Genomic DNA, 27,982 nt, shown 5'->3' with positions numbered 1-27,982 from the left:
CCGGCATGGCTCGCCGAGCAAAGCGGAGAGAACTAGAGGAACCCCAGCAGGCCTGAACCCTAGAAACCTTGACGTTGCGATCCCTCCCCGTGGCTTCTCATTCTGCAACCTAGGGTTTCTTATCCCAATCCGTCGGCATGGCCGTGCCTCCCGAGCGCGTCGTACAAGAGGTCGGGAAGAGCCTCGCTCGTCCTCGACTCAGCAAGGACTCTCTGGTGAAGTTCCTCAAGGTAACACTAGATTTCGTGAACCATGGGCCAACCGTGGACCCCAGCCATTCCTGTGTTGCTTTTTCCGCTCCTTGATTGATTTTTTGTTCGTTGTTGAAGAATCGGTTCCTTTTGTAGGATCGTTTGTGCTTTTGCTACAATCTAGGTAAAGATTTGACTGATGGTTCTCGCTTGGCTGTAGAAATGTCATGTGGGCGCACAGCCTTGCTGTTTCTTTGTGGTATCTATCGGGTTATTTCATTCTATTAGTTTCTTTTTTTGCATTCTGAGAAACTGTACACGGAATTTGGCTGATGGTACCCGCATGGGTGTTGGAATTTCATGTGGGTTCACGACTGTGGTGTCTAATATTATCGTACAATGTTGGTTTTGATTTGACTGTCTTATGGGCTTGATATAAGATAGAAGCCGATGCAATAGGACAGTCTTCACTGATGCTGAGTTGTCATGATCCTAACTAGTTTTGTTGAAGGGTTTTGCGACTTCTATTTAAAATAGTGGAAACCAAACTTAGAGGTGAGAAATGAAACATAATCTAGGGGTAATCAGTGTTCCTACGAAACAAGTCACACACAGTACGAAGTATGATAGGTTGGATGGTGATTGACCCAGATGCATGTTGAGCAATTTGTTTTAGAGGTACAGTGATCTAAGGCAAACACTTTCCGGCTTGAAGGGATGTGGACGAGTATGATTTGTGGCACCACATGGTTAGCAAAAGAATTTGCTCTAGATTTTTGACAGGTATTTTGGACGAGGTGTCAATGATTCTTCAGTGCATGTAAACTTGTAAAATGTGACAGTTAAAGAGAGAGAAATAAGTACACAAAGTAACAGTAGTTCATCAAGCAACTGTCAAAAGAAAATGGCGCAGCTGAAGAATGAAGCCCATGCGGCACAGATTGATATTTTGCAGCAGACCTATCTAGTCAAACGAGGATTTGTGTTGTATCTAATGTCAGCCATCTAACTTGTCATCATGTTTGAGGTCAGAAGCATTCTGTCTTTGTGGACGTTTGTGGCTAATAAGGGTTCAACCTAAGGTTAAGTGCTTTTTTAAGAACAAGCTGTTTCGACCATGGGCTAAATTGGATTTTCCTCACATGGGACATAATGCTAATTCTCGATTCGCATTTTTGGCATCTAAGACATTAGACAACATAAACTACAACGATTGGATGGCTCCGTTGTGGTATGGAAAAGGAAGGGGATAAAAAATCTGACGTTGGTGCGGCATCAAGGAGGCTTGTGTTTTACAAGGGTCTACCTTCCCATGTTTATGGAAATTATTTAGTAACTGGAAACAAATAAATTATCTTATTGAATTTCTAGTTTATTATTGACCTTCATTTTTTTTGTTAAACTTCTATCAACAATCTCTAAGCCCCATCACCCCTTTCTTCTGAAAGTTTGAGGATGTGATAGGGTGTTACCATTACAAGGACATGCCTGTTTGAACCTGGAGGAGAGTTGTGTTGCAACATCAAATTCATGGTTGTTCACATGTAAGTCTTTTTAGACAATTAATTCCACATTCTGATGTGTCAGACTATGATGATACTTGGTGTCCTTTTCCTTTTGCTACTCCATATGTACATCTACTGGAAACATGTAGTTGACCGGAGTGCAATTATTCCTGTATTTTATAAATTATTGCTACCTTGCTGCACTTTTCTCGATTTGGTAGTTGACAATTTAACATTAGGTGAAAGGATATTGTGTTTGTTATTTTTCCAGTTTGATGTTTTCGGATTTCACCGTAATATATTTTGCAGAAGTTTTTAACTTTCTGATTTTTCTCTCCCTTCCCTTCTCCCTGTGCAGGAGGCTGAAGACGCTTTATCGAAGTTGAATCAGTCTTCTACTTTACAGATTGCATTAGGATCGTTAAGCCATTCTCTTTCTCAAATTAACTTACTTCAGCATAAAGACAAAGAAGTTAGGTTATTGGTTGCAGTGTGTTTCAGTGAAATCATCCGGATCCTGGCACCTGAACCACCTTTCAGTGATGAGATATTTATGGTAATGTCTCTCCCCTGGTTACTTGTTGAATTATCAATTGCTTTTACGTCCAAAATTTTCTCTTTGGTTGGTTACAGTGAAAAAAAAAGTTGCTTGTCCTTCATTAAGCACTGATTATTGTGATTTTTTTTAATGTGGGGATCAAAGGCATATAGGAAGATCTCTATGCAATTATTAGATTTGTAGAGTCAATGATTCTTCTAATTCTGTCTCACATGTGCATCTTATTTGCAGCACATTTTTAGGCTTATTATTGGTACTTTCATTGACCTGGCTGATACAGCGAGTCCCTATTTTACAAGGAGGACAAAGATACTGGAGAGTTTTGCTGCCTTGAGATGTTGTGTGATTATGTTGGACATGGGTTGTGAGGATTTAGTTTTGGAAATGTTCAAAGTTTTTTTCTCTGTTGTCAGGTATGTCTTTTTTGTACTTGAGAATGTTCTTTTTAAATACCATGCTCTGGAATAATTGAACTTTTAAATTTGAAGTTGTATGGCTTAATGCAAGAATTTTCATATTTTGTGATTTTTTGTTAGTGTAAACATTAAACTTGTATCTAAACTTAGATTTCAAGTTAACATGCAAAATTTTCTTTTTGTTTATTGGAAAACTATGTCAAAACAATGATTCTGCAGTTGTTTTATAAAGGCATCCAACTACAATGCTGGAATTAAAAAATACAGTTTATAGGAATCTGATCCTATATCGCAGTTTAGAGGCTGGGACTACGACAATGAGACAGTAGCTTGCTGTTGCCCAAAATTTGATCCTAGATTATCTATAAAGCAAGAAAAAATTTTTCTACATGCATTGCTTACTTCCATGTGTTACCTTGAGTGCCATGTTGTTTCACCTTAGAGATGCATTAATTTCGTGGCTCACAATCATTTTTTTGTTTTATGAATGAATTCTAGTTGTTTTTCTGAATTGCTTATAGATATTTGTGTCATGAGCATTCTTAAATTCTATCTTTGACAAACTATAATTCCTATTACACAGAATGGGTTGTTTGCGTCTGATAATGGTTTGCTCAAAAGAGTCTTGACCCTTCAGTGGGTCAAGATTTCTTGATCTGAACCGATACTGTCTAGCTACTGGGTTTGATTGGGTTGGGCTGGTGGGTTTAAGACAAGTCTTGCTTTATTTTGTATAAAAAATGTGAGGTTGAGTCAGTTTGTACCTTAATATCAAGGGGGCATTTGTTTCACCCATGATCTAACCCAACCCGACCAGTCAATGGGTCATCATGGTGGATTGGCTGGTCAGATAACCTGATGGGCTGAGAAGGAGATTTTGACTTCTGTTGGTTTTTTACTTACTTGCAAGTGCATACATTTATCAGATTTCTTGATTGACTTTTTATTGGTGTAATAAGCATCCTCTTCTATTTTGATTCTGTCTTTAGCATGTGTGTTTTTATTATACTTTATGATTATTTAACAGATGCTTATTTTTAGCAGTTTTCTAATTAGTGTGCTTGTATCTTTTAGACAAAGTCATCAAAGAAGCTTGATCCAAGCTATGCTGTCTATTATGACACTTGTTATTGAGGAAAAAGTTACTCAGCCGCTTCTGGGCATTGTTCTGCAAAATCTAATGAAGGCAGACAAGGTTTTTATTCAAAAAAAATATTTTAATGCATTGTATCAATTGTGGTGCTATTTATTCTTAATCCAAGATTTTTTTCATTTTAAGGTCAATTCTATGCCTTTCTAATGTCCAACTTGTTAACAAGAAGATCCTAAACAATGGTGATCCTGAAAAGATTTTGCTTGTAGAAGAAGAGAGCTTTTTTCCTATTGCTTTTTTATTCAATCAATGCAATATTTTTCCATTTTCGTCTTTTCTTCTCTGATTTAGTAGGTACTTGCTAGTTGCTAAACATTGTTCTATGGCAATATATTGAATATTTCAATATTATATGTCTTGCATAATGGTGTAGCATCAACATTTTAACTTTACACTGTAGAGGGTAGGTCTTGATGCAGGATATAATGCTGCTCCTTTTCTGTCTATTTCACATGATAATATATGCAAGTGCCTTGAGAAAGGGTTTAAGCATCTTGTTCTTCTTTGCTTTCATGTATATCTGACCAAGTTCTAAAACAGAGACATACATTTCTTGCTTGGCATGATGCGGAAATAAGGACCAGATTACCAATGTTTGCTTATGTTACAAAGGGTGGCACAGTGAATGAGGCACCAACCACTGGGGTTTTATGGAAGGTCAATGCCCAGTCTTACTCTTGCAAACGGAGAGCTTGTCTACTTATGCTATAAGCGACTTCTAAATGAATAGATGTTTATCTTTGAGGACCAAATCTAACGTTGCAAAGAGCATGATGGATCAAGTGAGTGCGAGTAATGATGTTAAATTAATTTTACATATACTGAAGAAGAAAACAGTAGATCTAATGTTGCCTGAGAAATTCTGTAACATGGCACCTTTTGCACAATTGAGGAGTTAACTTGCTTATGTTGGTGGCTTTTAAATGTATATATGGTCAACTGGCTTGTTCAGGTAAATTAACAGTAACCTAAAACTAAAAGTATGATGTATTTTCCATATAAAGAGGTTTCAGTTTCTTGCTATTTAGTGTTGATCCATGAGGTTTCAATGCTAATTTTTTTTTATTCAGGTGGGTTGACTTGATAGTTGTCGTTTTGACCCTTTCATGGGTACTGTTTTAAAAAACCTCACCCAAATATATTTTTTTCTTATAATTAAGTGTGAGGGAAGATAGATCAACAATCATGCTAGAACTTTCAGAGTTGAATCATGAAATTTGTTCTTGCATGCAGTAATATTGTCTTACGTATCCTTTTTGTTTGGTATAAATAGCCTTTCTCAAGTTTTACATATTCTTTTCATTGATTTTATATTTTTATTTTTCATCTTGCATTATCGGGAACTTATAAATCTACGTTGGATAATTGTGATTGTTGATCCCTATCTATTTGTTATGGGTGGTTCATGGATGCATGTGGCTAGTAGATATCAGTAAGTAGGGATTGTATCTCATTGAAATCCTAGAGAATGTTCTGGCTCACTGATCCTTTAGCCTTCGTATTGAACAGTTAAAACAACATGTAAATGTAAGATGTATTTAACAATCTACATCTACTGACTTGCCCTAACTACTTATTCACAGGGTGCAGCCTCCAAACTTGCCGTATCTCTGATCCAGAATTGTGCTGGGAAGCTGGAGTCCCCAATTCATGGTTTTCTAACTTCCTGCATTTTTGACAATGATGGCTCTGCAAATGAATTTAAAAAGTTGTACCATGAAATTATATTGAAGTTATATCAATGTGCTCCTCAGATTCTTGTAGCCGTCATCCCAAACTTGACCCATGAACTACTAGTATGTACTGAGAACCACTGTTATATTTTCGCTTGAAGTATTCTTGCATCAGATCCTGTTATAACCTGTGTTTTCTTGGCAGGTTGATCAGGTCGATATTCGCTTAGGGGCTGTTCACTTGGTTGGAAAGCTTCTTGCCCAATCTGAGCTCAACTTCAGTCAGAAATTCCATACAGTCTTTGTTGAGTTCTTGAAAAGATTATCTGATAAATCCCTAGAAGTTCGAATTGCTGCAATTGAGCATGCTAGAGAATGCTATTTGGCTCATCCATTTGGCAGTGAAGCACGTGATATTCTTGGTGAGATCATATATCTTGCCATTAAATTCTTATGCTAAATGTTGTATTGCAAATTTTTTACATCTCATATACTTGCTAGCAGCTGCACTTGAAGGAAGATTGTTAGACTTTGATGATAAAGTGAGAACAGAAGCTGTGTTTGCAGTCTGTGATCTTGCTAAATCTAGCTTGACATGTTTTCCATCTGAGATAATACTACAAGCTGTAGAACGGCTTCGTGATAAAAAGGTTACTAGCTTTCAGTTCCTTCAAAATGAATCATCTGCGCTTGTGCTTTCTCACGTATTGTTCTGCAGGTTTCTGTTAGAAAGAAAGTGATGGAAAAGCTACTAGAGTTATATCGTGTATACTGTAGTAGGTGTTCTGAGGGGGTCCTCACACTCAATGATCACTATGAACAAATTCCCTGCAAAATGTTACTTTTATGCTTCGACAAGGAATGCAAGGAATTCAGGTTTGACTATTGTCCTTTAACCCTTTTTTGATTTGCTGCTTGAATCAATTTGTGTTAAAATGTGACAAGATGCCACAGGCCACAGAACATCGAGCTGGTCTTTGCAGAAGATCTCTTTCCAGCATCACTTTCCATAAAAGAAAGGACAAAACATTGGATTGCTTTTTTCTCGCTTTTCAAGTTGCCTCACATAAAGGCTTTAAAATCCATCTTATATCAAAAGTGGAGGTATAAGCATGTCTGTGTGCTTGTAAGTTTTAACTTGAAAATGTGGTCTTCCATATGTGATACCAATTGTTTTCAGGTTGCAGATGGAACTGAAAGTATATTTTGCTCTGCGAGATGAAGAAAAGGTATTAACCACTTGGCAGTTGATAGGGAAGTAATGCAAACTGCATTTGCTTGAAAGTGTTAGCCTGTTAGGTAACATCTACCAATGTGCATACACATCATCTGTTTTTTGCTTTATTTTGAAATAAAGACTTGCATAAGCACTGGCTCTGCCATTACCATAGGTTAAGTTGGTTCAAATTTTTAGATTTGTCCAAACACATTTCAAAATGTCCTCAACGATTTTAGTTTCTATTTTAAGCCTGTGTATGTTCTATCAGCACTTTCAACAGCAAGAAATATTTTCTCCTCATCTCCTGAGTAGTAATGTTATGGGACATAATGTGGTGTGTTATAGAGTAATCCTTTTTGTTTTCTTACTAGTCTTGAGCACTGTGGATATTACTTGTTCTACAGTTTTGATGGCTTTTCCTTGTTTACTTTTGTTCTACTATATGGCTTCACCTGTGTGTGCAACAGCATTTTGTCCTCTCTTTGATTAGATCACTAGCTTTTCATGATTGTTTTGCTCACTAGTCTGTCATTATGGAAGGTAATTAATTATCCACGTAGCATATTTTACTTTTAAATTAACAGTGAAAAGCCAAAAACTGCAAGAAACTTTGCTTCAGTAGACATTTTATAAAAGAGCAAATCATCTTCTGAGTTTTCTACCCTATGTTCTCATTCCTGTGACTTTGGACTTCTAAATTACATTAGAAAGTTATAACATAAGATCTTAGCCTTTGTATTTACAGACTTGATCTTAATCCTAGAATAAATATTTCCCAGTTGAAGATTGTGAAACTTCTGTCATCTGATGTCTACTTTAGGTGTGCTATCTAAACTAGTGACATACTTCTTACAACCAGAAAATATAAATTTAGAGGCATGCTCTAAACAAGGCAGTTTTTTTGCCTTTTTTTTGTTAAAAGTTAAAACAACCTTTATTTCGATAAATATTTTTGAATTAAAATCTTGATTTTTTCTTATCACTTCTGAAAATATTAGTCCATGTTTTGAGATTGAATCCTCATTCTACACATTTTTGTTGACATCCGATCCAGTTCTTAAAAGTTCAAACTACTTGCATATGGGCCTTCTTGCAAGAACCGTTAATTTTTTATGTGCACTGTTGTGTTGCATGCTTTAGACCCATTAATCTTTTATCTGACTTGTGTGTGATGGGTAGTGTATACGAGGTTGTGCCTTTTCCTACTAGTAGATCATGAATTCGAATCTTTGCTCTACCCCTATTTCTTTGCTATTTCATCCAGTATTTGGTTGGAACATATGAATTTTTGTACAACTCTATTATCCTTTAGCTTTAGATTGTCATCTCTCACCAAATTCTTTGGTCATTAAGTGGTAAATTTTTTTAAGTCTTAAAATGTTAACTGTCATCTTTTTTTGTTGATCATGTAAAATATAAGAATAAATAGCATATATCTCTTAATCTATGTGTCAGTTCTCCTCATTTGATTTTGTAACATCTAAAAATGCACATCTCTAGCAAATTTAGTTTGTCCTCCAAAAAAGGGTTCTAGCAAGAGGGTTAACCATGCTGATGCCATCTTTTGTTTCAATTAGGGTACAAAATGATTGATCTGTAAGGATTTCAATCTTGGTTTGACTGGACTAGTGTGGTGTCTGTATATGGTATACTGACCCATAGCACCTGGTATTCCACCTGGTATTTTTGTAAAAAAATAATAAAAAATAATACTGGCTGGTACTGATCACTTTGTTACAAAATATTGATCTTGGAGCAAGATTTCCAGGAGGAAAAATTGCAGTATTAACACTTAGGTGGCATGCTTCCTAAGTTCATCTAGTTAAGAGGCCTGTGATGTCATCATTAGATTTTCTGTGGCTAACATCCATTTGGTGCTACTTTATTATTGTTGTACAATATAAAGAATTTTCATTTAGTATTTTTCATGAATTAGACAGTTTGTGCATGTTGTATATGATGATTGACCTGGCTTTATAAGAATATTAAGCCAAGCATTCTCTTCAGGGGCTATTTCTAGAAGTGGTACAAGTTACATTGTATTGTCTACTTTAGGCTTTGATTACATAACATTCATTGCTTTTAAAATGTCACTCTTATTTTCGTCTTTCATCTTTCACAATCTTGCTATTTATCTACTATCTTGCGTCGTTTCTCATACTTCTTAGTTCTTTAGTTTAGAGTTAAGCATTCTTCGGATCCTGATACTAGTGTGTAATTGCAGAACAAAATTCTTGATATGTTTATTTTAAATTGAGAAGTTACTGAATTAGTAGTTAAACACAAATTTCAGGAGAATGCTTCAGAAGAAATGCATATGAGAATTTTGGCATCATTTATGAAGATGTCTACCGCATTCCTAGATTCCTCTAAAGCGGTGGAGTGCTTCCAAAAAATGCATCAGATTACAGATAGCAATATTTTTAAGTCATTGCTTGAATTGGTTGATGAAGACATGTCTTCTTCTGCTGCCTACTCTACTCGGGTACGATTTTTTTAAAGCATTCTTTATTTACTTATAAGTGGTGGAAATTATGGTAGTCCTTCGATTTTCCTTTTGCTTTGTTGCGTTAATCAGGTTTTGGTTGATTGTTAAAGATGTTAAGAATGCCTTCATTTCATTCATTCACCTTTTTATATGAACTTCTTATAGTAGCCTTCTATTTAGCCATTAGGTTTACCTTTTTTCATGCTATACTTCCTATAGTCACTCAAGGTTGGTGGTCCATATGTTGGTCTTCATAGCTTTGTATCAGTTACCTCATCTGATGTTATTGGAAGCCATATTTTTATTGGAACACAAAGGGCAATGAAGGAAATCATATAAAAAAAATAATGAGTGGACATTGATTATATCATTGCAAATAGGAATGTTATGCAAAGTCAGTGAAAATATTTTTTAATGAAATGATTAATATGATATGTGTATTATAAATGAAATGATTAAATGATATATGTATTGGACAACCAATTGATTACTTTTTTCATGTACTTTTTTGCAAAAGAATAAATTTTCCATGATGGATGGCTTAGGCTTAAGAATGGTATTTAATTATATTTTATTATTTGGGTTGATGCATAGCTTTAAATTTTTAAACTAATATAAAACTTCATTTTATGATTTATTAGTCAAAATTTCTCCAATTTGTCCATATTGAATGATAATTATTCCTGATTTGACATATAGCATATATGTCTGGATCCTTATTTATATCTTTACTTTATAGCCCCCTGTTCACAGAGGTTGTTGATAAAAAAAAATCATATTGTGGTGTAAGTTCTTTTATTTGCCACTTAGTTAAGATTTAAATTACTTTAAAGTGTTACTAGTCTTTTTATTCATTTGCATGGATTTATAGGTTTCATTGCTTAAGCAGCTTGGGGATAAACATCCAACTTATGATTTTCTTAGTACACTTTCCACAAAATGTTCATATTCAATATTCAGTGCCGAGCATGTTCGTTATATTATGGAAGATGTCATATCTGGAAACGATGATCGAACCAACTACGCGCAAGTTTCTAAAGTAGATCTTCTTATTGTAAGTGCTTTCTTTATTTACTTCATGGGATGCAACTTTATGCATTGAAGTGATGTTTGTTGATAATTTTCACCAAAGCATGCTTACGTTTGAACAATCCATATGTATATTTCACATTTATCATGCTAAATAGAGTTAAGAGCTCTCAAATTTTGAAAAATCTTGATAACAATATATATTCCTTGATATTCATGTATATGCTTGGTAGCAGGTTTTCTTATTTAAGACATTCTTGTGGGAGAAGCCAATTAGCTGCAGATAGAGAAGACTTCTTCATTTCCTTGTTATGTTAAAGTTCTTTCCTATTTTTGGTTTTTGATTGTCTTATGACAATGGATATATTTATGAGATTTTCGTCTTGCATTTTATTTTGTTATGCATTGTTTGCAACTTGCTGACAGTGATTTTTTCTAATTATATTGTAAAGTAAAGTAGTGTAATTAATGCTGTTTAATTCACTATCTATATTTTTGAATAAAAAAGTCATGAAGCAACAGAGTGCACTAGATGTATGTCAAGTGCAGAAAAGTTTTATTTTGAAATCCTTCAAGTTACATGATTTTTAGTTTTGAATTTCAATATTTGAAAAGAGCAAGTATGTTGTTTGCGTTTCATTTGATTAGTCTCTAATTGCTATCTTCTCTTAATTGGAATGCTAACACCATCCATCTCTTTTAACATGACATGACAAATATGAAGGTTGACAAAGTCCAGAGTATAATAAAGAAATACAAAACATTACTTATTATGAGTTGGTCATCAAATCATTATAATCTTACCATCATTACCCTGTTGTTTGGTTAACTATAATCTCTCTTTCGCTCATCCTTATTTCTAATATGAAGTTGGAACTGGGGTTTTAATCTATTGTTTTCCAATTTGAAGGGTGGTGGCTTACATGGCTTTATTTGATATTCAGGTGCGGATAATTGTGTATTTGATATTTTAGGCACATGAGCTACATCTATCCATATCTGTCATGCCTCCATGTACAACTCTGTACTGATAAAATTGTATCGTGCGCAATCTACCATTTCAAAATCTATAGTTCGAGAGGTTGCTTTAAAAATAAATATAAAATAAGAATATATTAACAATTATGTTGAGTAGGAAGCCTTGAAAAATAAAAGTATTTTTTTAATACTAATGAAACAATTTTAATTATTATATACTACCACCTCCCTGTGAAATGAAACTAAATCAGTTCTTTGTCATATTCTTGCATCAAATTAGAACTTATGAATCATTATAAAGAATAATAATTCTTATGTAATAAATGAAATCATGCATCAATTTCGGTGCAATATAACACAATGTAAATATCTGTCAAGTAGCATCTACATATAACATAGTTTCACGTCGGTAATCCAATGACACTGTCAACAGAGAATGAAAATACATTACTGCACTCTGTTAATCTTTCAACAATAGATGGAGATAATTCATATCATACTTCCAACAGCAAATGAATTGATATTTCCCATCAGTCATAGCAAGGATACGTATTAGTTTTTGTCAATTCTTCTCTCGATTTTGATTTCTGTTTTTCTGTCAACACCATTTGAGTGGGAAAAAGGTTTGGAAACCTAGTATCTTTCATACTGTTTGCATGCTCGTATTTTTAATTCATGTAACATATTTCATTTTTCAGGTCTCCTCTCAGTAGTGTTGGCTTATGTTATAATCTATAAAATACTCTGTATAGTTAGAACAATGATGATTTATATATGTTATTTTACTTCTAGATCATGCTGAGTGAAATGTGAATTCCTTGTCTGATGTAGGTTATTTTATCCATATACCCAACATTGCTAAGAGGAGGAGAAGATTGTCTGCTTAAATTGTTTTCCATGAATGCTACATTGTTAAACGAAAAGTCTCTTCAGATTTTAGCAACAGCTGGTCGCCATGTTTCTATAGCACTCAGGTAACAATTTGAAGGTATTCAAGTATGTCATGGATGATCTCATTTGTTTCATGTTGTGCATATCCTTTCTTGTTTTATATTTGAATTAGATATGCAAAAAATCCTTTAAACTTGATTTATGAAAAGTGAGAATTGATCCACAGATTAATTGAAGGCTGAGTATGGTAGCTAACTAGTCAAATGAAGAACACTCTAGATTTTAGCAAGAGCATCAATGTTTTGTCAGCTGCTGCTGACATCTTCCCAGTGTTTGCTCTAGCTTTCTATGTGCATAAGAAACATTCTGGGGCTTTCTGATTTAGTAATAATATTTAGATGTCATTGTGGCTGTCGTTCGAGTGCACTATATCAAATTATAGCATGTGTTATCTTCAGCATTTGATGAGAATTATTTCTTAATAATGTTCTGCATGATGTTGGTGTTTCCGTTGGTATACAAATACATATTACTGTTTTTTAGCCTTCTAGAAAATTTTCCTAAATAAGGATTTCAGTTATTTGTATTTCTTCGATTTATAATTTGTCAACATAAACTAAGAAAATTGATCATCCAATTACTTGCATTCTGTAAACCCTACTCTACCTCACGACATTTATTCGAATACCAGAAAACTAACTCCCTGTAATCTTATCTTCATGTTCAGTGACATTTACTTGTTTCTGGAACGGAAATGCATTGAAGGAACACGCACCGAGTCTAAATATGCTGTTTCTGCAATATCTTCTCTCATTCATGCTCCTGATGATCCTATCTTTTCCAACTTATGCGAGGTAATGTAACCAAAATAAAGAGGTAACGGATTATCGGTTATCATCCTCCATTAAATTGAAACTTATGCAATGCTCTTTCAGTTTATTAATACTACATTCAGCTAAAAGATCCTTTTTTTCACATTCTGAGTTTTGATTGTGAATAAAAATTATCATGTCATGGCTGATTGGTAAGTCCAATGGTTGTGACATTCATCCCCCTTGTGGATTGTTGGAGTTGATTTTCTTTATGCGTAGTCAAAAAAGAAAGGCAGCTATGTATTAATTTTAACACCTCTGATTAGTCCCACATCGAAAGTGGGCAAGATTAAGATTTACTTATAAGGGTTTGATAAGTGTACTACTATCAATTTCAGCTTAAGCATTTTGATCAGTGGTTAGGACCAAACAAAATTGATAGGCTAGTTAGCCTATGAAGCCCGGGCCATGACATTAATTGTTTAAAAATGTAAAGTACAACAGCAGAAGAGAGTGGATGAGCATCCTGGGCTCTCCATTAGATTGAAACATTAAATGTTGAGCTTGATGTTAACAGCTAGACTAGAAGATGAGATGGTGGACAAGAGGGACTTAATGAATTCAACCATGCTTGTTTCTTTACTTATTGATGTTAGCACAATCATTAACAATGGGTATTATGGTGCTCAATTCTACATAAGGTGAGTGTTGCCATTTGTTAAGTCCAAGCTTTGAAAACTGTTTCTCTTGTAAAAAATGGACACTACTCTTCGGCTAAACTTGCTTTGTGGATGAGCAATATTTGTTTTTGCAGGATTTGCGATAAGTTTGCTGGTGATTTAATTATTTCTTTAAAATACATAATAAATGATGCCTGTGTAATGCTTGGTGGTCTGTGAGGTGACTAATTTAATTCCAATCTTTTCTTCCAGAAAGTTGTGAACTCTCTGCATCATGGACGCCATATCCCAACTCTGCTGCAGTCTTTGGGTTGCATTTCACAGCATTCCCCATCAACATATGAACTATACAAGAAGCAAATAATGCAATTCATTATCCAAAAGATTTTATGTTCAAAGGTGGTAATCTCACGTTAATCTTGACATACTCATCCTGAGTTGCTTATTTTATTAGAACAGGATTATAGGGTCATCATTCTTGTTCACCATATTAAATTCAAAGGTTTAGCTTGAAGCTTAGGCATTATTTACCTTTGATTCTATATAGGTGGACTCAGATCAAGCATCCTCCAATGATGGCGCTTTATGTAGCTTATCCTGCAAATTGAAGGTTTGTGCAAGATTATTTAGTAGTTTGTTGAATGCATGGATTGTTTCCAATGATCGAGTAGTATATTTGGTTCCACAAACTCTCAGGGTATTTCCTGACTTGGACTAAGATGAACTGCTATTGACAATTAAACAATTATTGTGTTACATTTAATGATAAAGTTGCTCAGGAGCTGGTAGATAAACAAATGGATCAAAAAACATATGTTATCAAGTCACTCACTGTATTGCTTTTTCCCTACTTATGTTGCAATCCTTTTTAGTTATACAAATATTTCTGTTCTTTGCCAAATGGCAACTTTTTCTCCTTAGATCATTGTTTTGTAAACTGTTTGGGTTGAGCAGATAAATCTACTGAACGGCTGACCTCTGGGCTAAGACTGTTTGGGTCACACTTGAACCCATCACCTAATAGAAAATCAGAATTTTCCTCAAAGCCGTTGATAATACCAGTTTTAAATATTATGAATCATAATTACATATGATTTTAACCATATATATTCGGTATCTATTTTGCACCATTGTAATATAAGTATTTTACTTATCGAACACTAGCATCCTTTGCAAAATAGGAAAATAAAGATGAGCATCCACAAATTTTGAAGTTGAAAACAAAGTTTGAAGTTTCTTTGAGATTAGTATTGTTGTTAGTTGAATTGGTGTGAGTTTGATACACACTAATATGTTGATTCATGGTGTGATGGCTTGATGGTCAACTCAAGCCAAAGAGAAAGAGGGAGATAAGAGGGGATCGGTGTTTTCAAAAGGCGCTTAGGCGAAGCGAGGCCCAAGCGCCTCACAACACCTTGGGGCGAGATGTTTCAATGAAGTGTCGCTCGAGTGTGTGCTTGAGCCCTAGCATTGGGTGCCTTGGATGAGCGCCTGAGCCAATGGATTTTGAGCCTAGCTTTGATTGGGCAAGTAATTTGGTTTGATTGAACCAACTTATGTCACTTACCCTAACACCCCTCCCCACCCAACCCCGCCCTCCTCTCTCTCTCTCTCTCTCTCCTTGGTTCACTGATGCAACTTCGTCCATTTATTGCTGTAGCTTTGTCTGTTGTCCTCTCCAGCTTCATCCATCATCGGTTTCCACCTTCCTCCACAACTATTGGTTACTTCTCTATCTTCTCAGTCCTTTCTTTTTCATTTTATAGGTAATACTTTTGTCGATTAACTTTTGTCACCATAAGTATTAAACTATTTTTTGTGAGGGAGCAAATTAATACTTAATAGCTATTTAGTTGCATGCATTGCCTTCTAATTTTGGGACCTTCTTTGTGTGGCTATAACTAGATTGTTTGGGTTGTCAAGGAAAGTAATTATATACAACATAATATTTGGCTATAACTAGATCGTCTCTCTTATCCTTGCATCTTTGTAAACCATGAGCTGGAGACTTGTCATTACCAAGTTCAATAATTATCTGTAACTTCCCAAACTTATAATTATGTTTTCATCAAAATTGATAGTCCAAATATTCCTTTAAGCTATTTTAGTATCATGGTCCCGTACTCGTTTGTTGTGTCAAGTCTCCTCGAACTTGCAAACAGACATTTTGCATTGTAGTGAATAGTAGAAAATATTGTTGCTCATCCTATGATAATAACTTTTCCATCTTCTGATCAAGTTAGTGTATGGTCAACGCCTAGAGATTATACTTTTTTATTGGTTTCTCATTGTTCTTTTTTAAGTTTATTTGAAGTATGGAATTATACTTGAACAACTAAGTCATGTTTCTATCACTAATCATATTTTACTAAATCATATAATATGAGATTTGATTGGATCTTGTATGATTCCTTTAGATGTACGGGTTGAAATCAGTGGCCAAAAGTTTTTTGCCACATGAAGTGTCACAGATCCGGCATGAAATAAAAGAATTCTTCAACATCCTGTCAGACATGATACTTGGAATTGGAACCATCAATGAAAATATTTTAAGGTAAGAAGCAGCAGAACTCAAGTATGATTTTCCAGATTAGTTTTTGTAATCGTCATTAATTTTGTGCTTCATCAAACTTGCTGTTGTAATCCTTTTTACAGTAGTTTCTGTTTTCTCTAGTTCTATTGATTTTTTTGGAATGTTTCTAGTGATTAACCAGCTACTGGTCTGGCCAATAGTTTTACCAAGTATGCTGTTTTAGCCCAGGGCTACACTTCAATCTCTGGACAGCTCGTCTTACCTTTTCTCTACAATGTTTGTTTTCTCAATTTTTTTGTACATAAGCATTCTTTGTATGATTTTTGGATCCTTATTGTGAACATATATTTTATATGACAGGAAATCCAACTGGAGATCAGACTCCTAGTAATCATCACTATATTCCTGTGTCATTGGTTGCAGTGTATAGTTTTTAGTTTGAATCAAGGATTCATACCAATCAATATTTACTAGTCCAACAATGGACTAGTATTGGACGATATGGTCCATTACAGATCATTAGTATTTTCAACTTTTTTGGTACTGGGTGGTATAAGTCGGTGTACTGCCTGGTACACCATTCTTGTACTGGTCTCGTACATTGCCAAACTTGGTATTGAACCAAGATTTATAACATTGATTTGAATTTTTATTCATGACCATTAAACCAAACTTTGAAGAGACACTGTCCATGAGTAACCTGAAACTAGTGGGCTCAAATGAATGCCATTGCCAACCTGGAAATCTGAACTAGGCATGGCGTTCACATATTTATTGATCCAGAATCTATCATGCAGAATAATTTGTCTCCAAGTTGTTAATGATGATCAATATTTTTTATACTGATCTTGTACATCAATTCTAATAAATATCAAGAATTGCAATTTCAATTCGTATATGTGTACCGAGGAGCCCTGCTCGGTACGATATGTATCGAGGTGTATCGATAGTATGTCGAGGCTTATCGACAGTACGCCTAAAATCATAAAAAAATCTTCAAAAATACGTAAAAAAATTAGATTAGGGTTTTTAAGTTAAAAATAAATATAAATTTAGTATAATTTTATCAAAAATAATGTAAATTGATTCAATATCGATCAAATCTTGATTAAATCATCATTAAAATCACTAATCATTGCATTAGAAAAACTTAATTAAACTTGTTATATCATCACAAACATATGATTCAATTCTTAATATGCATAAAATATAAAGATTTGACCTATTGAGTGTCTAATTTTGAAAAAATCAATATTAAACACTAATCATAGTATTAAAAATCATAATTACTTCTTAATTAACAATATTCTACCATCAAAAATATATCAAACAATATATTAGACATTAAGTCATATACCACATAGAATAGGCTTAATCATCTCATAAATCAATAAAAAATTAGAAAGTCGATATATATCTCTTGATTAGAGTGTTTTTCCTTTTAATCCTCCTAAATTTGATTCAATTTATAAATCATAGTTTTATTGAGTTTAGGAAAGTGAAAATGTGAGAATAAGAGAGAGATGTGAGTGAAGAAGATTATGAGAGAGAGAAATAAGTTGAAAGAGAGAGAAGGAAAGAGTTTAAAAACCTTTTCTAAGCCTCAAACGGTTAAATTGACCGTTTGAAATAGGGCAATATCAGTCCTTGATCGGTAATGATCGAAATCCGACTGTTACCAACTAGTACAGATCAGTAACGATTAGATTTTGATCGTTATCTCTCGGTACAGACCTCGTATCGCTCGATATGAGTTAAATAATTGGTACCTCTTGGTACAGGGCGGTCTACGTATTGGTATCCTGTTGAACCAGTGCATACCGCTCGTACCAACTGATACATATCGATACAGCAAACCCAGATAAATATTAGATATATTTCTATGTAGCTTCTTTTCTGATGAACTTGGTAGCTTTCTCTTATGTTATCTGGTGCTTATTTAACTTTCACTTTCTTCCTATATTATCGAATAAACTCATAGACATTTTTTTCTTTGAACTTTCTTTGCAGTCAAAGTGACAAGGGTCACCTTAGATTAGCTGCTGCAAAATGTATTCTTCGACTTGCAACAAGATGGGACTTGCATATACCACCAGACATTTTCCATTTGGTTATAATGAGTGCAAGGGTATGAACAACTTACTGTGTATTTCATGTTACAATATTGGATTCAGCAGATCTGTTACACCAAAAATTAGGCAATAGATATGGATATGCATCACACTCTCTTTGACATGTGAGATGAAAGCAACTTTACTCTCTTACGGCAAAATGCTGTTGTGATGTGATTAGTCATCTTGGAGATATTCCATATCCTTTGTGCATGGTGGAATCATATTAATTCCGCTGAAGTCTTGTCAACACAAATTGGCATAATTCAAGACAAGGATTAAAATCTCAATGTGATATTGTTTCAATAATGTATTGGTGTGGTATAACATCCAAACTGGTTGCAGTCATCCCAAAAAAATAATAAAAGTATTATTTGGTACAGGACCATGTACTCTCCATGGACAGGTAATTACTGATTGGTACATGCCATACCATGTGCTAATTGGTATCTGAAACCATGTTCAAAATAACCATCCTAGAAAGGTATTAGCACACAACACACTAACTAATGCCAGAGGTGGGCATGCTTCCCGTGACTGTATCTTAAGTGGAAGGTATTGTGATGACCCCATCCCATTGGACATCAATCCTGATTCCATATACTACTGATCAACATGTTGCTGGTTTCTGATATTACTAGTTTGCAGTTCTACCATGTGATGTATCTGAATTGTACTTCATGTACCATAATTTAACATTGTGTATTTTCAAGGTTAATTTTTCAAGGATGCTTTTATTTTCCATGATAGAAGTTATTTATTTTAGTAATATATCTAATACAGTGTGCAACTGCTTATTTCCTTTATTGATAGTACTGGAGTGATGCAGCTTAAAGCCTTAAAGTAATGATCATCATTGGAACTGTTGTGATTTTATTTACAATATTGTAATAGACATTGTGTTTTTTTTTTTTTTTTTCAATTTCTGGGAATTATTGGAAGTTTTGTAAATTGTACTGTATTATGCTGGCTCAATACCGGCAAGGGGTCTGTGCAATGCCTAGGATTGTGTACTTCTATTCTTATTGTGTATCACTCTTAAGCTATGTGGACTGAGATGCTGGAACTAAATGTGCTTATTTCATCATCATCATCAAGTTGTCCATGCACTAATTTACTGTTGCTGTTTTATTTTCTCGGTGCTTATTCTCTACAAGAGACCCTCCTGACATCTTCTCCTTTTGCATATTTTTAGCAGCCTTTCACTAGTCATATATCCTGACCACTGTTAACCTGTTTGGAGGTAGGATGGGTTATTTATAGAGAGTTTAATTCATGTATATGTAGCTAATTTACATAGACATATATATATTTTTCAATGTACATGGTATTAGGCCATACCAATTTTCAGAACCAGTGGTTTTGGTTCCTATTCCCCAAAACCAGGAACTGTAATCTAACTGGAAACCGCCAATTTTTTTTATTATTTTTAATAAAAAATTAAAATATTAAAATTCATAAATTTATTTTTAAATAATGAAAAAATAATTTAAAATTATGGAATCAGTGGTTTGAATCGGAATCGCAGGTTTTGGAACCGACGGTTCTGATTTTCCAAACCTAGGGATCGAAATTGAGTCGCTCTGTGTCGATTCCAATTTGGTTTGGAATCGGTGAATCATCAGACTGGTTCGGTTTTGGTTTCGGCCCGGTTTGGTTCCGATTCAATTTTGATTCGATCCGAACTATGGTCAGGCCTACATGGTGTACGAATTGCAAGCTTTGAAATTTGGATTTTTCTTTAAATCCTGGCATCCCTCTTCTAGATCCACCAAAATTTTCTTATTCTTGGTTGAGCCTCATCTTTATTTACTCCTTTTATGTTCTTAACCACATTTCTCATTAGAATGTGAATTCTATGGTGTCCAGGATCCTTCTTCAACTGTCCGCAAGTCATTGCTCTGTAAGATACATAAGCTACTAATGGAACAAGCTATACCGGACAGATATGCATGTGCTTTTGCATTCACTTCAGTTGATTGTATTGGAGATATCCGAAATGATGTAAGTTCCCTATGTTAGGTACACTAAACATGTTCTCTCTCACTCTATCTGTGATTATAGTATAGTCAGTGAAGTTCCTCACTGTAAATATATTTCCTGTCTGGCTTTATCTGTGAGTATAGTACTTCTGATATTTTTCCTTTTTTGCAGTCAGTGAAATTCTTCACTGCATTCCTGACGGCACGTAATAAGAAATTTCTTATCAACAAGAATGCTTTAGCACAGGAGACAGATGGAGTAGCAATCACAAAACATCCAGGATATATTGTGGTTTTTGTAATCCATGTTCTTGCTCATGATAAAAACTTTCCTTCTGATAATTGCCAAGATCAAGATGTTTATGCTGAGTTTTGTAGGTCATATCTATCTTCATACTTAAAATTATTTCTGTTTTGATTTTTATTTTAGAGCTATGATGTTAAAATTTAGAAATGCTGCAATTCACTTCACACCTTATTTGATGTACTTTCTTTTCCCTGGCAGTCCGCTCATTTTCATCATACGTGCTTTACTGAATTTAAATTGCGGCCGTAGCAATCAAAATGATGCCAGTTATATGGCATCATATCTACTGGGAATTTTTCTTGCCATTCAGAAAGCTGATGATGCTGTTGATGCTAAATTCACCCCTGTATGTTCATGTCTTTCTTGTAGCGAAATTATTTTCCTTGTCTCTTGTCTTTGCAGATACTGGTTTTTGGTTTAATTTGTTTCCTGTTACAGAAATTGCATATTCTCTCAAAAATATGTTTGCTTTCATTAAAAGTTCTAACTCAGCATTGCAAGTCCCCATTGGATGCTTCCCATCTCGTCTTGCTGCCATCATCATATTTCAAGGTTTGCCATGATGCAAGGAAAAAAAGAGTAAGCAGAACATGCTTGTGTCATCATATTTAATTGCAGCATTCGATGGGTTTATACCAGGTGGCATTTGTTTTCTCATGAATTTGTTTGACGTAACATCCAGGCATCTCTTCACGTTGCTAATTTCGTGGATAAAAGTTTTGTGAGGAGGATCCTCTGTGCATTTGACTCTTATATAAACCAGGTGGCGTATTGTTACCTTTCTATTTTTTCCTTTGTGTATTTTACTTCAAAAACAAGGTTTTAAATAGTGGTCTGATCCTGGTTTTGCAACTTGTTGGACTGGTAGTGTTTTGGTATATCCATATGGTATCACTTAGAAAATAATGAAAAATAGATTTCAGTTGGTATTTATGGTTCGGTATGGTCCTTGATCGGGCTGCTAAACACTGACCAGTATGTACCAAACTGACCAATATACAAAAATATGATCAGAGCAAGTTTATACAAGCATGTTGTGATAAATGATTTTAACCTGTTAAATGCATTTCGTTCTTCTCCACTTGACAGGCTTCAAACTCATGTTCTAAATGGAATCATAAGGTTCAAGATGTTGGCGATTTGGGTGTTATGAAGAACATATCAAATGCTTTAACCATGGACAGACAAATTGATCAATCACTTGGTAAAATGAAGAAAGAGAAGGATAATCTTCATCCTAATACAAAGAGATCTCAGAAAGTTTGTTCTGTGAGAAGTCACATGAATTCTGTGTCACATTCTTCTTCGATGTCAACAGAATTGGTTCATGGGATAATAAATTTAGAACCAGTAAATGCTGAATATGAAGAGAGAAAAGAGCAAGTATCTTCTTCAGATTCTGTTAGTATCTGTCTGGTGATTCCAACTTCACAGGTTTCTACCAAGGCAGTTGCATTAAAAGGATTCATGCCTTCAACGACTAATGAGAGATGTGTTACAAACGGTAGCAGTACCTCTCAACCTGAAACTTCAAAAGCAGATATAGAGTGTCCTCTGGATTCACAGGTATTTGTTTCTATAAATATGTAAGTAAATATAACATTATTTGTTTGTAAATATAACATTATTAATTTCACACTTTAGCTTTCTAGCTCTATTATTATAAATTGCATTTATGTCATTGTTGATAAAAGGAACCTGTCAGTTTGGATGAAACATTTGTTAATAACAAGATCGGACTGTGATCCCCAATTGATTTATGGCAAGCTCTCTAATTTGAGATCTGATTACTATATGTTTTTCTTATGAAAACAATTGACAATTTCCTTTGTGTCTTGGCTTATTGCGGTTATAATATGGGTACTGTTGATTAATATGATTCTCAAAATAGTAAACGCAAGGCAGGATCTCACAATTTAAAGAGTTAGATATAAGATCAACCAGCTTCATCATGATAATATTTAAGCTTATATTATGAATTAAATATCGAGTTTCCAGTATTTTCTACTCCTTCATTCAATAATATTTTGGCCTCTGTTGTTCATATTCTCATTTCTGGCTAATTCGACTGGTCCCTAGTTTACTTACAAGTTCGTCTAGTAACAAGTCTGATTACTGACTAGATATAAGATCAATGTTTTATTGCTTGCTAACAAGTTCTGTTCTTCTCAAAATTAAGTTTTTTTATATTGGACTGCTTAACTCATCCATCAAGAGAGGTTGGTCTCTTGACTCAATCCATTTAACACCACCACCACCAATCCTTATTAAACTTCTTTTCCAGCAATGAGATTTTAGAAAACAAGCCTAGTGACTGGGTGGACTAACTGTTTTAAACATGCAGAATCATGGAACTATACTCTAAATTGCAGTAATGGACATATACCATATCCAGATTGCAAGCCATCAACTTGTACTTAGGTCTATATTTTCATAGGGTTAACATTTGGTAGTGCCAGGCTATGGTGCATCAACAAAGCCTATGTTACCTTTTGTCAGTATTCATCAACTCCATGGATATGTTGGCTTATAGGTACTCAATTGAAAATTGCTAGTGATAGTGACATGGTCCTTGGTTTGTCGTTACCAACTATAACTGATTTTTGAAGATTCTTAGTCAGAAAAAGTTTGTCTCACCTGGGTCGACTTTAGTTGTCTTGAAATCAAGGTTCGCCGTACCGTACCGTACCGGTGTTTCGACCCGGGCTCGGTACCGGTACGGTACGGTGTACCGAGCGGTACACCCGGCTACAGTGTGCTACAGTATCACTACAGTGTGCTACAGTGTCGGTACGGTACAGTGCGGTCCGCGTACCGCTGGTCTGTCGGACCGGTACGTACCGCCCGTACCGGGTGGTACAGTCCGGTATGGCAAACCTTGCTTGAAATATTTAATTTAGTCTGTGAAGACACCAGCATGAAATGTTATAGTTTTGCTGAATTGAACATAAACACATCATTAAGGATTATGACTTGAACTAGTTGCAGAATAGGGGTTTCAACTATATGTTTAAACAGCCAATCTAGATAAAATTTCTTGCCAGGGAAAAGAAATTTATTTAATGGGATGTTTAAGCAGCCAATCTAGATAAATTAAATTTTAAAAGGATGTTTTTTTGCCATTTCATTTATTTAATGGGCAACTGGAGGCTTATTAATTTATGTTTAGGTTGATTAAGTGTGATTAAGGCCTAATTGGTGGCAATTGAGGAATTTAAGCACATTGCACCATGATTTTTTACTTTTGACATGATTTTATAGGTCATTCTAGCATGTATTAGCCAATTTTAGGCTTTTTGTTGCATGATAAATTTAAATTTATCTTTATAGTTCATTCTTATTGAAATTTAACCTACCACTACATTATAGGTAATTCTGATTTAAATTTAATTTGTATACCAATAAATTAGGATAAAAAATCCCTATATATATATATATTTTTTTTTTTGCTTCTGCTGATTTTCAGCCCTTCTTCAGTTTATCTATATGTGCCAGTGTATCAACACATGGTACACTGCTATGGATAGGTACGTATTGGTCTTACGAGGGACCGCAATGCTTGGTTGGCCATGTAAGAACAGCAAATCATGGGCAGAACATGGAGAATTTATATGGTGGTTTGTCCATGTAATTACTACTGTGACTGGCTTTTTGCTGATCTGGCATCATACAAGCCTAGCCTTCCTTCTGTTGCTCATTCCCACCAAAAAGGCGAATCTTCAGAAAAGAAGAAATACAAGAGAATTTGACAGACCACACTATAGCTGTCAACAATGTTCCCACCAAAGAGAACGGCGTAGACCTCTTGGAAGAGGGGGAGTCATCTGGTTGCTTTTATTATTTATTGTCTTCAAGGATAGAGGTCCATTTTGAGATTGTGATACTCTTGATAAATCTAGTTGGTAATAGATGCATGTCTGGTGCTTTGCTGAACTGTAGACAACTCCTATGTGTTCTGTGTGATTCTTTAAGATAGAGAGAGAGAGATGGGGACTCCTTTATTTTACTGCTGCTTTTGGATAATAAGAAAGGCTAGTGACATCATAATGAATTATGATGATACAATTCTTTTAGAGTTTAGATAAATAAGAAAACAAATATTAGTTAAAATTCTTAGATAAACTAAATATTAGTAAAAAATCCTTGAATACATTTTATGTTCAAATGTTAACTCCTTCAGATCTACACTTCCATCACTGATCAAATATCGTCTTCTCGATTGTTGTATTTGTATGATCTCAGTTAGGATGATACTGACAGTTTCATCTCAAGACTGTTCAAACTGATTGAACCGTGCATTTAGTTTGGTTCATTTTCTGGTTTTTTTAGAATACCTAACCAATACTTAACCAAAACATTTGGCTTTTTCATCTTTATAATTGAAACCAGTCCGCTCTACCCTCCTAAGGCATGTCACATGGTCGGCATCATGCTTTGTTGTAACACTAGGTACATACAATTAAGAAAACACATGAATGATTGTGCTTAGTGTACAGAGAAAGGTTCTTGTCCAGATTTAGTTATTAAAATTATGTTTTTTCCTGAACTCTGATCTGTTGATAGATCTTTCTTAATTTGCATAAATTTCTTTGGATGGATTACATAAACATAGTTCTATACTGACTTGATGAAACTTACATTGAACTCGCAAGGTTGCCAATGATAATGGTGATGTAGAGCTTTTGGACTCAGAAGATAAGACTTGGGAAGCCATCAATGAAATGCCTTTGCTGGATAAGGTTTGTGTGGGATCATTTACCTTATACCTAGCTCTTTGTATAATTATAGTTGCTTGCTAAATTTAAATAACCGGCTTGCTGCAGGGTAGATGCAACATTCAACCTGAAGAAGGGTGAGTGAGAAACACATCCTTTTTCATCTTTTAATTAAATTATTATATTTCATTATTAGTCTTCATTATTTATAACTAGAGAACATAGTAGGAAGGGGAAAAAATGTGACAGATAGGGGATCAAATTTTATGTAATATACAAAAGTTCTAATGTCATAGAATGCAATGTACTGGAAAATAGTTCATATAAAGCCACAAAATAGGGGGATTTGACTTTTGGACCATAAAATATTGTGATTTAATGATTGGTCACTGAAATTTCAACTTTGTCTTGTCTTGTTTGAAATTTTAGTTACCTACAAGTCTGAAGGGAAAACCATAAATTGGCTATAATATAGCCATGGTCAGTTAAATTTGCCAAACCAACCAGGATCAATTAGATGTGGCTAGCACTTGGCTGAAGTCTATCAGAGTTGGTCAAAAACATTTGGACTTGCTGCAATCACTTGGAACTGGTTGGTTTACGTAGGACTGTCTCAGCTATATTCAAGTTGAAGTTGAATTCATAAGGAAGCATAATTTATTAACCCATGGTCACGGGTTCAAATAGAATGAGTGCCTAAGGCATACACCCTCAATCTTGTGTATAGAATTGAGAAACAAGAGTGATGTTGGTTTGGGTATGAGCATATTAAACTTGGTTAATAGACATGTCTTACTCATCAAACGGAGAAGTTAACCTTGTCCACTTCAATACTGTTAATTTGCTTTGTAATCATAATAGCTTGTGCTAATGAGCCCAAGTTGCTTGGTGTGGATGGGTGGGATAGTGGAGTTATGCTGGTTGGCATTTCTTTCTAGAAATGAGCTGTATTTAACATTCCCAAATGTGGACATAAAGGTTTGGTTTGGTAGACCATAGTTCATTCTTTAGGAAAAGGTTGCCAAAGAATGCTGTCTGATTTTGAATCTGCAAAATCACCCCATGCAGATACTTCTATTTTATGGTGAGAAGGATCTATTCGTAACCTTGTACTTTCTGTTCTGATTTTTTAATTAGAATACTTCTAATTTTTTTAATCTAATTTGTTTAGGTTAGATTCTTCTAGCTGTAGTCCTGAGGAAGTGATTCCTATTGCCGGAGATGACAGTGATAAAACAAATCCCGCTACTTCAGATGAAAGAACAGAAAATTTGTGTGCAAGCACGAACTTGTCATCTGTTGGTAATGCCATTTTAATAATTTGCATGCTTATCTTTTTTTTTTTTTTATCTTGTCGGTGTCTATGTATTCCCATGGATCAATTCTCTGGTTATCACTAGTGAAATCTGGCATTGAGAACTGACTGTACCCAGAAATCAATGTGTTTGCTTCATTGCTTACTCCTTGTTGAAGGATCACACATATTCAGCTCAAGACTGTAAAAGATGGGTTATACTCAATAAAGTAAAGAGATGAGAGAGTGATGTTAGAATTTTGCTTGCTGCTCAGCAACTTTAATAAAAATATCCATATATTGAAGGTGTATGCTTTAAAAACTTCTAACTACAAGGTGCAGTTTTTAGCGTCTGAGATTGATATTCTGGAATTAGATAAGATGATCATGTTCTTTTCTCCTTTCGAAATGGTTTTTGTGTACCTTAATGAATGTTGAAACGTGCTACTGATAGATTACAAAGAAGCACAAAGGAATTACAAAATTTCAAAAGCAGTCTTCTTGTTATGAGTGATTACTGTGTTTCTTTGAATTTTTTCTGGGGTACCATAGCAAGTTTTTACAATTTAGGAGCGACAGGGTTAAAAGCTAAAGCTCCTTTTGCTATTTAAAGTTTTGATCTACACCTCCTAGATAAAATATTCTATCCGGAGAAAAATATTGTTTAAACTTGTGCCTAGGAATTCTTTTTTGTTTATATTGGGTAACAGAAGATAAACGACAGAAAATGTGTTATCTAAAAAGCAATAGCTTAAGATTATTTTTCTACAGGTGCTGGCAAAGGAAACAAGAGATTGCTATCAAGAAATGCTTCAAAGAACGCTTTGTCAGATTTAATGGATGGAGACATTAGTAATGTAAGCTACTACACACCATGATCTAACTGGTTTTTTTAGTTCTTTTTATGTTAATGTATTATTTTATGATTGATTTTGTTGAATTTTTTTCCTGCAGTCTCGAAGGATTCAACCACGGAGGAAGTAGATATCCCCATAATAGTTGCCACGACGTTTGATTCATCAACCGTACTTTTGCGGCCATTTATTCTCTTTACAACTGCAATGAATTGTTATAAATATTTTTATATCAAGAATACTCTAATGTGTTTTTGCACAAAAAGTATGCTGTACATTTTGGTAAAGCTTTGATCAAAGAGACATTCATGTGGCTTAACCGGATACCATTCATGAGGACACTTGAATTTGAACAGGAATAGCTACTTTCCTTCGTATATGAATTTGTTGTGTAGGTTTATTTTCTCTTGCATGAGTGGGGACATCATCTGAATGAAGGATTGAATTTTACAGGGCATGCAACCCATAGTGTTCAACAGAAATTTGTTTGATTCTAAGGATTCGCCATCTAGATGAAAAAGATATTTTGTTGTGTGGAAAGTAAGAAAGTGCCGATAAGATAATCTTTCTGTTAATTGAATCGATCATGATT

General features: G+C 34.6%; 1 protein-coding gene across 1 annotated transcript; it reads left to right on the top strand.

The window, feature by feature from the left end:
* Window positions 1-37: 37 nt before the first annotated feature.
* Window positions 38-27,830, top strand: LOC135652853 (sister chromatid cohesion protein PDS5 homolog B-like). The gene is made up of 29 exons (XM_065174155.1): window positions 38-230; window positions 2,055-2,252; window positions 2,487-2,668; window positions 3,746-3,866; window positions 5,408-5,620; window positions 5,703-5,919; window positions 6,002-6,147; window positions 6,216-6,373; window positions 6,452-6,601; window positions 6,678-6,726; window positions 9,010-9,201; window positions 10,076-10,258; window positions 12,043-12,185; window positions 12,830-12,956; window positions 13,847-13,993; window positions 14,142-14,204; window positions 16,012-16,148; window positions 18,138-18,255; window positions 20,108-20,242; window positions 20,393-20,598; window positions 20,726-20,873; window positions 20,966-21,106; window positions 21,210-21,290; window positions 21,617-22,093; window positions 25,180-25,266; window positions 25,351-25,379; window positions 26,414-26,544; window positions 27,308-27,393; window positions 27,491-27,830. Exons 1-29 carry the CDS (start codon window positions 138-140, stop codon window positions 27,518-27,520), a joined length of 4,188 nt encoding a protein of 1,395 aa, XP_065030227.1. The 5' UTR covers window positions 38-137; the 3' UTR covers window positions 27,521-27,830.
* The last annotated feature ends 152 nt before the right edge of the window (window positions 27,831-27,982 follow it).

Source organism: Musa acuminata, chromosome BXJ3-11 (assembly GCF_036884655.1).
Source record: "Musa acuminata AAA Group cultivar baxijiao chromosome BXJ3-11, Cavendish_Baxijiao_AAA, whole genome shotgun sequence".
Taxonomy (NCBI): Eukaryota; Viridiplantae; Streptophyta; class Magnoliopsida; order Zingiberales; family Musaceae; genus Musa; species Musa acuminata.
Note: the sequence above shows the minus strand (reverse complement) of the source record. Positions and strands in the feature narration are given on the sequence as shown.